Source organism: Pipistrellus hanaki (genome assembly GCF_964339955.1).
Source record: "Pipistrellus hanaki genome assembly, chromosome: 16".
NCBI lineage: Eukaryota > Metazoa > Chordata > Mammalia > Chiroptera > Vespertilionidae > Pipistrellus > Pipistrellus hanaki.
In genome coordinates, this window is record NC_140518.1 from 16,269,911 (window position 1) to 16,282,014 (window position 12,104).

Below are 12,104 nucleotides of genomic sequence, written 5' to 3' on the forward strand. Positions count from 1 at the left end.
ACAGACTCTACCCACATCACACAAATGCAGTTTCTGGACTAAAGCCCAGGCTGCAGTGAACACCAACTCAGACCCACCCTAGACATGGGCTCCTGCACCCTCATGAGGACGAGGGGCACTGACCTCGGAGGGGGCGGGCAATGGGCCGGGTGCCAGGCAGCCCGAGGGCTCATCCCTCAGAGCGTTCGTTCTTCACGCATGTTCCGCTCACAGCATCTGAATTATAAAAACGCCTCGAGAGCTCTGTTTCTATACGGAGTAAGTAAATGCATGGTTGAAAAGACTGTCAGGCTTCCTCTGGACTAGTGGTTCTCAAAGGGCGGTCCCTGGACCTGATTCCATCACCTGGAAACATGTTGGAAATGATGGGGCTCCAGCCGGGAATCAGACACTCAGGATGGAGCCCGGCAACCTGAATGTTAATAAGCCCTCCAGGTACTCCTGCTGCTGGCTTTCGTTTGGAACCACTGCTCTAGCCTGCTTGGCATTCTAAACTCTTACAACAGGACAGACTTTTAAACACACTTCTGACTTCCACTCTGCATGGGAACCTTTAAATTTCGCCACCCCTTTCCCTTACTTTCTCAAAGATCAAAAAATGTATTAATGGCCAAAACCGGTTTGGCTCAGTGGTAGAGCATCGGTCTGCGGACTGAAGGGTCCCAGGTTCGATTCCGGTCAAGGGCATGTACATTGGTTGCGGGCACATCCCCGGTAGGGGGTGTGCAAGAGGCAGCTGGTCGATGTTTCTCTCATTGACGTTTCTAGCTCTCTATCTCTCTCTTCCTTCCTCTCTGTAAAAAAATCAATAAAATATATGTTTTTGAAAAATGTATTAATGAAAAAACATTTCAAAAAAATAATACTGATTTCTCCTCATCCACATAGTTCTAAGGTAGGCCGTCACATGCTATAATGCAAACTAAAACAGAGAAGAGGCCTCATAAGAGGTGTAGAAATAGCTAAAACGACTCCCCAAGAACACAACAAAAATGCCAGTATCGATTAATGAACCCATAGAATTATATAAAACTTACTTGATTATGCTTAATATTTGTATCAAAATAAAATCTGTTGAACAAACTGCAAATAAAGTTCAGCCTACTACTCAGGTTACTGAAACTACAGGTCTCTGAAAGTCTCTGGGTTTCTTTCCTTAACACTCCGGTTTTAGAAACTTTAGGCTACTGTTGTTTCATTGGGCTTAGGATTTAACCACAACATCTCACGCTACTAAGTCTAGGCTCTTCTGTTAGGTAACTACCTTCAAAAAACAGTTAGAAACTCCTGTTGACTGTTTCCTTCAAGTTTATTCCAAAGTAGATATTTTCAATTATTTCAAAAATTGTAAATGTTACATTAAAAACTTATTGTCAATCTGTTTAAGTTGATATTCTTGGTTAAAGCAATAACAATGACATTTTCTGCATGTGTTTTATAAGAACGTTCAAGGTTAGTAACATTCATTTCTTGTAACAATGGTCTTGAAATGGCTAATTAATGGAACAGGCATGAAAGTAGTAAGTGTGAATATAGCAGCTTCACAGTAAAACCTCAGCAAACAGATATCCAACCTCAAGTAGATGGAAAATGCGAGAAGCCCAGTATAATGAGCATGTTGAAGACTAGCATGCCACTGACGCTTGATATCTTTATACCACGTGATGGATGTAACGGAGGTGAGCATTTGGACAAGAAATCGTGGTGAAGACATTATTCATTGTTTCTATCTGCTAGGTCAGTGGTCGGCAAACCGCAGCTCGCAAGCCACATGCGGCTCTTTGGCCCCTTGAGTGTGGCTCTTCCACAAAATACCACGTGCTGGTGCTCACATACAGTGCGACTGAAACTTCGTGGCCCATGCGCAGAAGTCGGTTGTCGGCCTGGGCAAGTCTATTTTGAAGAAGTGGTTCTAACGCGGAGCCACACTCAAGGGGCCGAAGAGCCGCGTGTGGCTCGCGAGCCGCGGTTTGCCGACCAGCGTTAGGTCATTTGTGGATCAGATGGCAAAAAAAGAGAGAAAAATCAGAACCATGAGAACATCTACTTGAGATTTAGGAAGACACACAGGCTGGTGTTAGAAATTAAGGGTTTTCATAAGCTAAGGGATGGTTAGCAAGGAATAATGTCTGTTGAATCATAAAAGGCAAATTACTGCCTTTCTGGAGCTAGAAGAGAAAAAAAAAATGGTAGCCTAAATAACATTTTAAGGCAGCAATTTGTATCTTTTAATATATTTAAAGTTTAGATTCTTTCTGGAATTCCCTTTTTAAAAACAACTCCAATAGGAAAAAAAAATGCTATCTACCATAAGTATAACAGGTGTCTCTTTTTAAATGGCTTTTCCAGTAAATCTAATTTTCTTAATAACAGTAGTTGAAATTGAAAATTTATCTTGAAACTGTTTTCCCCTGGCTCTTAGGCAAGGTGGCTCCCTCTAGCCAAGGTACCTAGAGATACATTATTATATGTTTATAGCTTTGCTCTTGAGATGTATATATATATGAACCATATTAAACGGGTAAAATCAACTACACTAGAGCAAGATAATACTACATATTACCTGCAAGTTAGAAAATTCAGTTAGCTTTCTCAGCAATTTCAGTGCCTCCACAAACAAGGAAGCTATTTTCACAAATTGGTCTTGGAGATTGCTATGTTTAATTAGGTAATGCTTATTCAGTGGGAATTCTGCTTATTTTACTTATTCTCCAACTCTTTGAACTGAAAAGACCAGTTGATGTTTATACCAAACCTGAACTTATTCTAGACTCTCTGACGAAAAAAAACCCCACAAAGAGTTTGTTATTTCATACATACAAAACGGCCTAGATAGAAAGCACATCTGCCTAAGGGAAAAAAATTAAGGTCATGTTAGTTTAAATGGTCAATAATTAACTACTGATGAATCAAAAACAAAGTTCTGCTATAACAAGTTGGCAATGCATATGCCAAAAGGACAATCAAAACCCCCTTTAAAGACACACCAGAAAATACCCATGTTCCACCGAACGAGGGTCTTCCAATCTTAATAAAAAATTAATTTTCAGGCCAGGAAAATTTTTTCGGCATGAACGTTTTACAAAGTGTGTCACCCAGAAGAATTTCTTTAAGGGGGGAAAAAAATCTTAGTAGCACTGAAATTAAAAAGTGAAATGAATAAAAAAATAGTTCTGGCAAGAAAGAGGAAACTTCCTCATGAAACAAAGGACAGACGTAAACAATGAACCTCACTTAGAGAAATCTGTTCTAGAAGAAAAGGAAGTTGGTAATACTGAGGACTATTCAAAAGCTAACCGAGTTTTTTTTAACTCTAGGGTTGAAGCTAGTCTTTAAGTTGTTTAAAAGTCTTATTTGTGGGTACTTGCTGATATTACCCAAACAACACCAAAACAGCATGGCTGGTCCTCAGAAGCCAAGCCTCGTTTCCATGGAAACTTGCAATGATTCCTGCAGTAAGACTTGCTCAGAACCATTCAAGAGATTATGCATAGACAACAGGTTTAATGACCAACGGGAAGGGTGGTATTAAATATTGCTGAGAAAGTAAACGTGCTGGGGGCGGAATCACCATCAAAGCAGACTCTCAAAGAGGACCAGACGGAAACGGCTTCCGACCCCTGATGGCTGTAGGAGCGACTCGGACACTCACGGCAGAGCAGGGGACTAGTAAGTGGCTACTATGTTCAGTTTTGTTTTAGAAATCGCCACTTAGGAGTGTCACAACTTAACAGCTCCCTTATCCAATGCTTCCATCATCAATATATCTATATAAGGTGGCGGGGTGTACACATGGCTTCTTTAAGTAAATATAAATATAAATAATTTTAGAACGGATAATTCTTAAAGGTTCAAGTATGGAAACCAGAAAATGAGGCTAGTATTTCATGACAAGGAGTCAACCTGACATGATAGTCCTGTCTTCATATTATCCAGATGCCTCTGGACATTTATCTGGCGTGTGTGATAGTCTGTAGATTTGGGGGAGAGGGGATCATCATTGCCGAGAAAATGATTTTCACAGACAACCTCTCACGCCAGGTCGTTTTCATTTGGGCTACGCCTTCCGTTTTGTCACGGAGTTGGAAACACAAAGCTAGAGGGCAATTTTTTTTCTTCTTTCCTGGTGACTAAAGGATGCTGGGTAAAAGCTACACATGGAGACCTGACATCACACGGAGAAAATGTGATGCTGTGATTTATACTATTTGCATGTCTGCACTCTGCCCACCGAGACCCTGAGACCCCGCAGCCACAGACAGATGAGCAGAAAGACAGCTCAGGGGGAGGCACTCTGCATCTATCTGCCCTGCAGCTTGGGAACCTTCGGATAAAGGCCGCTCTCCTCCTGAGCTGTCTGGGGATCGCGGGGCGCAGCGGCTGCCCAGGATCAGAGATGTCAGCTTTCTTCCCCCTTGCCATTTCCCAGCCCTGATTTAAAAGCCGACTGCGAGGACAGGACGGCCAGGGCCTCCAATCGATTACCAGGACCCACTGGTCCATTTGCAGTGTTCCCAACCTCCTCATTTTAAAAAGTTATATTGTAGTTTCAAACTACTTCTCAAGTATAAGTGGTGGTACTAGACCAGGAAAACAACAAGAACATGCATGGCTTCAAAAGGGTTACGAAACCACAAGTTTCAAAGAGGACAAAGGTTTTCCCTTTGGATTTTTACAGAAGTTCATTCAAAACAGCTCTTAGACTGTAAAATATTTAAGATTGCCATAGAAAGTTTATATTTTTGTACAAGTTCAGTGGGGTTATTTTAGAAGAATCAAAAGACATGAAAAACAAGGGTAGTTTTTCTGCCTCAGATTTTGATGAATGTTGATGCATCTTGACAAACATGTTCCTTTTTGAATGATTTCCTCAAACCAACCGGTTAGTAAAATATCTGAATTGCCATGTATAATGTCACATTGTTATGTAAACATTAAATAAGGTACCAAAAATTTTTACGGGAGGGGGGATAACCTTAAAGCGGCACAATTCTTCATACCACTGGCGTGGGCGGGGGACGACGGGAGCCAGATTACAAACGTTTACACATGCATAGTGAGGGAAAAATTTTTACTAAATCCACGCATTTTTAAAATAGTTATCAAGTCTACTAAGCACCAACAATCCTAAAAATTTTTCAGCTTCATGATCTGTTTTAAAAAAAAAACACACTATCAAATGAACATTAAAAACAAGCTTGAAGTGTAGCTTGTTCAAAAAAAAATAACTACGTATGCCCATGTTTTTTCAAGTTACAAAAAAACAGGGGCATACAGTACACCTGCAAAGAATGCCTCTGACTCTATCCTGCAGTGGATGGAGATGACGTCAGCACATCATACGTGGTCTAAAACTGTAAAAGTTTTAGAATGCAGCATCTTGTCACAAAAAAAAAAAAAAAAAAAAAAAAAGCTGGTAAAACTTAAAGTATTTAGAAGATGCTGCCCTTTATTTTAAAAATTTTTAAATGAATTTAAGCAAAAATAACATACATTTTGTACATAACTGGCCATTTCTGGTACAGAAACCCAGCATATGGTAATATTATTGAATAAATGTAAATGCTACTTACAACTTTTTTTTCTTTTTAAATACATTTTAGACAAACTTTTTTCTCTTTTTTTTTTTTATAGTTGCACAATTAACCTCTTAGCTGCTAGCTTGATGCAAACATATGTAACAATACACAAATTTAAAAATATTTTTATTCTACATAAAAGCTGTCAAAATTCCGACTCATGTCAAAAATGCAAAATAATGGACTATACTTTTAAAAAATTAGTTGCAAGTCTAGCAGCGAAGCAATTAAGTGAGAACATATTTAATATTAAAACAAAGGAAACTGTGCATCTATAGATGAAGTCCAACTATCTTAATTCTATTGAAACAAAAATTAAAACGTTCTCCCTGGAGGCAAAGACAAAGTGATTATTTAAAATAGGAGTAAAAGCCGTTGCTGCCCGCGGAGCTCCCCAGGCTGAGCTCCTGGAACAGAGACAGAGGGTCGCTGCTCTTCTTGGCCTGCTCAGGCGGGGGCCGGGGCTTGGGGGGCGCCCGCAGCGCGCTGGCATAGGACATGGCGGGCTTGCTGCCCCCCGGGGTCTGCTGGCCACTGCTGTTAGCCGACTCTGCGATCTGCTTGTTGGGCATGAGGGGGGGGAACTGGCCGAGATGCTGCAGCACATTGTAGTTGAAGGAACTGGACGCCTCGAGGTTCTCAGACTTCAGTGGATCCTCAGGGGGTTTGACGGTCTTGGGAGGAGCTACAAGCAGGAAACAGAGACACCGATTAAGAGCGAGTCTGGTGACCCTCATACATCTCATTACCACGTGTCACACCTGGCTCTCGTCTCCAGGAACTCAGGGACAGGGCAGCCAGGAGGACAGGCAGCTCTGCCACAAAATGCCAAAATCATAATGCACCTAACCAAAGTTCTCTCTCTTAACACTCAGCCAGAGTTCACCACAGGAGCGGGAATAGCTAGCATATAAAAACTAAAGGTGCCGAAACCGGTTTGGCTCAATGGATAGAGCGTCGGCTTGGGGACTGAAAGGTCCCAGGTTCGATTCCGGTCAAGGGCATGTACCTTGGTTGCGGGCACATCCCCAGTAGGGGGTGTGCAGGAGGCAGCTGATCGATGACTCTCTCTCATCGATGTTTCTAACTCGCTATCTCTCTCCCTTCCTCTCTGTACAAAATCAATAAAACATATTTAAAAATAAATAAATAAATAAAAATAAAAATAAAAACTAAAGGTCAAGTCTGAAGGTTTGCTTTCAAAACTCTAATATGTACAATTGGACGTTTGAAATTTATTTAACTGCTCATGGTTGGAAAATGGAAACGAACCTGTTCTTTCTTAAATAAAAATAAGGTGAATAGGCAGACTTCTGGTCAAAATAGCTCTGTAATAGCTGCACTGAATTCCATTGCTTATAAATGCTACCTTTTCTTGCAATACATAAGCAAACATGGCATAAAGAGAAACCGCTATCAACTTCGGGTCACGTTTCCTATAATCCGCCTGACTTTCAAGGTCCTTTAAAATTTAACTTGACTCCTCTTAATTTTACTGCCCACTAAATCATAACTTGTTTCCAAACACTGCTCTTGTTTTCAATCTTTTAAGATTTTAGCTAATATTATATTGGATTATAATCATATACATATTCACTGAAGAATACTTGGAAATTACACAAAAGGCCAAAGAAGAAAGCCAGTCAGTGATATTCCCAAATACCAGAGATAAGCCTTAATTTGTTGGTGAATTTTCTTTCCAAAGGGCAATATATAATGTAGATAAATTTTAGGTAACCTCTCATTTTTAGAAATTTGGATTATAAGCAATATTTCAGTCATACACTATGATAAATGTTATTGGAAATAAACATTTATTAATATTCACAACTATTTCCTTAGGATAAATCCCTAGAAACTTAATAGCTGGATAATAAGGTATACACACAATGAAAGGTTTTCATAACTATGGTCAAACTTCCCTGCAAGAATTCATCGACTCAATATGCTAATTTCAACAGTGTACTTAAAAATTCATAAAATCGTTCAAAATTATTTTAAACCACTTCACATCCTTCTAGAACATTTAATTCTTTTCCATCTCAGTGTCACTGATTTTGTAAGTGAAACAACTGCTTTTAAGAGCATCTGTCCAACATTTCAATATAAAAGTGGACAGTACTGCCTATCATAGTACATAAAGCAAACATTTAATTGGCTATTAAAGAACTTACTGTTTTTATTTACTAAGATTTATTTTTAACCATGTTCTCATTTTCATGACTAAATAATCAGTTTATAATAAATACCTACAAAATAATATTTTAGAGGCTGTTTAGCCTAATGACTATGCTGTTATATCTAACAGAATTCAAAACTTCTATTAATTTACATATTTAACTCCAGATAAGAGAAACTACCCTTTTACTGTCTGGTAAAGTACGTCTCCTTACCCAGGTAAGTGAATAGAACCCAAACAGATCGCGCTAGAGGCGACCTCACCTGCCTGGGAACCACCATGCCCATGGGGAACCCATGCCCAGGCGTAAAGGCCCTGAGGGCACGGGATCAGCCCCTCCCTGCACAGGATCTATTTTCATTATCTCCTATCAGCAGACATTGAAAGAGCCTGAAATGTGATCAGCACCAAAGTGGGAAATCCAAAGCTTAAAAAGGTCACAGACATGGTCTCTGCTCTCAGGCTTACAACTGTGGAGAAACTATTTTCCTGTTGATTCACCACTGGCAACTGCTGCATTTCTCTGAAAATAAATATGTATGTATCTATATACATACCTGCTGATAAACAAGTTGTACCTCAGGATATTAGTGACTTTGAATTAATTTTTACATATTTAACTGTTACTTTCAACTAAAGAACAGTACCATTTGTCTCCTAGCAATGAAGAAAATCTTATCTAATGAAAGAGTAATATGCAAATTGACCAATACTCCAAGACACAAGATGGCTGTCACCATGTGGACACAATATGGCTGCCACAAGATGGCCTGCTGCAGGGGAGGGAAGTTGTAGACAGTTAGGGGTGCCCAGGCCAGCAGAGTAGGGCAATTGGGGGTGACCAGGCCAGCAAGGAAGGGCAGTTGCAGTGGGGTGGAGGGGGGGAGGACACTCAGACCTGCAGGGGAGAGTAGTTGGGGGTGATCAGGCAAGCAGGGAGAGCAGTTAGGGGTGACTGGGCCAGCAGAGGAGGGCAGCTGGGGAAGACCAGGTCAGCAGGGGAGGGCAGTTGGGGAAGACCAGGTCTGCAGGATAAGGCAGTTGGGGGAGTCCAGGTCTGCAGGGTAGGGCAGTTGGGGGGGACCAGGCCAGCAGGAGAGGGGCAGTTTAGGGAAACCAGGCCAGCAAGGGAGGGCAGTTAGGGGCAATTGGGCTGGCAGGGAGCAGTTAGGCGTTGATAAGGCTGGCAGGGGAGTGGTTAGGGGGTGATAAGGCTGGCAGGCAGAAGTGGTTAGGGGCAATCAGGCAGAGGCAGGCGAGCTGTTGGGAGCCAGCAGTCCTGGATTGTGAGGATGTCTTACTGCGCATTTAGGCCCAATACCATTGGATCGGGCCTAAACGGGCAGCCAGGCATCCCTCAAGGGGTCCCATATTGGAGAGGGTGTAGGCTGGGCTGAGGGACACCTCCTCCCCCACCCCCGTGCACGAATTTCGTGCACCAGGCCTCTAGTAATTTTATATGTGTGTAAAAGATACCAGGAATGACATGCACTTTAGGCATCTGTTCAGGAACTTTCTACCTTATCAGCTCAGGTTAAATTTTTATTGATTTTGACCAACAGCTATCCTAAAATTTAAGTGGAAAAAAGACTGAAATAATGTTGTCTTTAAAATATTATAAACAAATCAAGGAAAAAGTAACAAATTTCCATCACTGGTTTATAATTTAGATGTTTCTTGGGAAATTAGAATGTGATAATAGGAGTGTACTTACATTCAACCTTTAAAATGAAAAGGCAACCCCAGGCAAAATACAGCTTACACATGGTAGGTACTAATGAATGTTTAAAGATTAAAATGACAATGTCTTGCCAGGAAACAAAACCAAAATCTTCTTACTGCTTTTTGCCCTACCATGTCTATAGTTCTAAAAATATGCTTGCATGGCACACACTCAAAAATGGGTCAGTTACAGAAACAATGGGTTCACATTCTAAAGATGAACAAAATTAATTTCAAATACAAAGGTTGCTACAAGGCAGAAATTCACCAAAGATCACAGACTTGTTCCTAAAGATCGATGATGACAGCCTACAAACAGAAGGTTATAGATTACAGAATGCAAATAATAGCATTCATTTCATTACATTCAAAATACACACAAACACACACACACACAAAAAGAAGGAACGAAAGGAAGATGAACATTCATATTCAAGGCTAAAGAGGAAGACTGTCGACATCCCACCATACATGTTTAGAGCCTTACCCATTTCAATGCCTTTCTATGCTCTTGTTTTTAACTCTTTAACCTTTGTAAGCCCAATACCTAAAAGACAACAGCTTTTGCAAGAAATAAACAAAGGATTTCTAAATTTCAAAATGTTAGACTTTGCTGATTTCTCTCATGGCCAAACTACCATGTCTCAAATTTTATTGAGAATAAATCCTTGAAAATTGATATTGACCTAACCAATTTTTCCATCCCCCACTCTGAAGAAACACCCCTCCAAAAAAAAAAAAACAAAAAAAAAACAAAACCACATAACAAAAAACAAACATTTCCCAAGCAAAGGTATTTAGAAATGCATTTTAAGTTCTATTACCTCTTTCATTTGTTCACAGATCAATATGATCAGTTCCGCATAAATATTGATCCACTTACCTTCTAGACCATAAATATGGAATGAATATGGCCCTAAATTAATGTGTGCCTGAGACTACGGCCACTAAACATTGTTCAAAGTTAATAATGCAAATGGGGAAGACGGAAGGAGAAAACTCCATAAACAACCACAGTGTTAGCAGCCCACCAACTCTGTCTTACCTATCAATTCTCTGGGCTGGGCTGCCCTGCTGGATCCATTGCACGGAATGTTCTGATAGGGAGTAGATGAGGTGGCGTTTACCCAGGACTCCGGGGACAAAAAGCTGAAAGAGGATTGGTTACTGTGGTCCTGGAGCTCTTTACACTGAGCAAGGCTATCTTGAGGAGTGCTTTCTTCTTCAGAACACGGCTGGACTGAGCTAGAGGAGATTCTTCTTTGGTACAAGGGCCGGCCAGGTCCTCTGGGTTCATACTACACAGAGAAAAGGACAGTTCATCAATCAGTGGAACTTATGCCCTCCCCGCTTCCTTAGATGCACAGCAATCTCACTGTATTAAGTAGAAAATCTCAAAAATATTCTGTCTTCTATAAGCAGTGCCATCCTGAGCAACTGACTTAACCTCTTGGGAACTTCATCTGTAAACGTAGATTTATTATCCACAGTATCTACCTCTTAGGATTATTGTGAAAATTAAAATGAATTCAGCATGCATAACATTTAGAACTGTTCCTGGCTCACAGGATGGGCTTGCTATTATATAATTGTTTTAATGTAACATGTAAAGATAAGATTCCATGTGAAATCTTTTTTTTTTAGTATATATTTTATTGATTTTTTACAGAGAGGAAGAGAGAGGGATAGAGAGTTAGAAATATTGATGAGAGAGAGACATCGATCAGCTGCAATCAAGGTACATGCCCTTGACTGGAATCGAACCCAGGACCTTTCAGTCTGCAGGCCAACGCTCTATCCACTGAGCCAAACCGGTTTCGGCTCCATGTGAGGTCTTAAATAACAGATTGGGATTAGTTTTTATTGCCCCCTCTTTACCCATTAATAATAAAATTGGTGTTCAGTTTGTGGTCACCAGGATTCTGAGGAATCTTTTCTTCACCATGGTTGCTAGCAATAATTGGAAATCAGGCACTGGAGGCTAGATTACAAAGGAGACAGCTAAATTGGTACAGTCATAGCAGGATGCTTTTTGGGAATCTAAGCACAAGCAGGTATTGTTAGGCCAGTTAAATGGGAAAAATGGTGGTGTAGGCACTATGAGGGTAAGGCCGCCACAGACAACCACCGGAGTATCAGCCAGGCAAAGGCGTGGTCTGGCCTGGCTGTCCCTGTGCGGAAAGGCAGGAAAGGGTGGAAGGAGAGCCTTTCTCTAGCTGTTAAGTGATGAATGCCCAGGTGGTTTCTGCATTGCTGAAGTCATAGCTACTGGATGAGAAAGGTGAGAGGTAATAACTTCCATCTAGTTAATTCTTTCTCTCATATTTATTGTTGTTCTATATCTAAGAGTAATATCTAAATTCATCTTTAAGTTTACTCTGCTTTAAAGGCAATTTTTCTTCCAATGGTCGAGTTCATTAAAACCATTTAATCCTGGTTTTCTAGAAGATGATCCAATCTAAATAATCAGCACATTTGAAATTTCTTCGCAAAGGTTATTACAGTCAGTTATTGAGTAGAATAACTAACCTTTCTAAACTGTTTTGTATTCTCTATGGCAAGGCAATCCCTGGATGACTGAACTTAATAGCTTGTGCAGTATGTCTTTTCTTATCAATCTTTGT

General features: G+C 40.5%; 1 protein-coding gene across 8 annotated transcripts in view; it reads right to left on the bottom strand.

Moving 5' to 3' along the window:
• Positions 1-5,056: 5,056 nt before the first annotated feature.
• HELZ (helicase with zinc finger) overlaps positions 5,057-12,104 on the bottom strand; it is a 110,126-nt gene continuing 103,078 nt past the window's right edge. For all 8 annotated transcript variants that reach the window (XM_084864140.1, XM_084864138.1, XM_084864136.1 and 5 more), the window contains 2 exons: positions 10,526-10,778; positions 5,057-6,264 (listed from right to left, as the gene is read on the bottom strand). In XM_084864140.1, the coding sequence (XP_084720266.1) occupies positions 5,930-6,264; positions 10,526-10,778 (588 nt within the window). In that variant the 3' untranslated portion in view covers positions 5,057-5,929. The remainder of the gene's footprint in view (positions 6,265-10,525; positions 10,779-12,104) is intronic.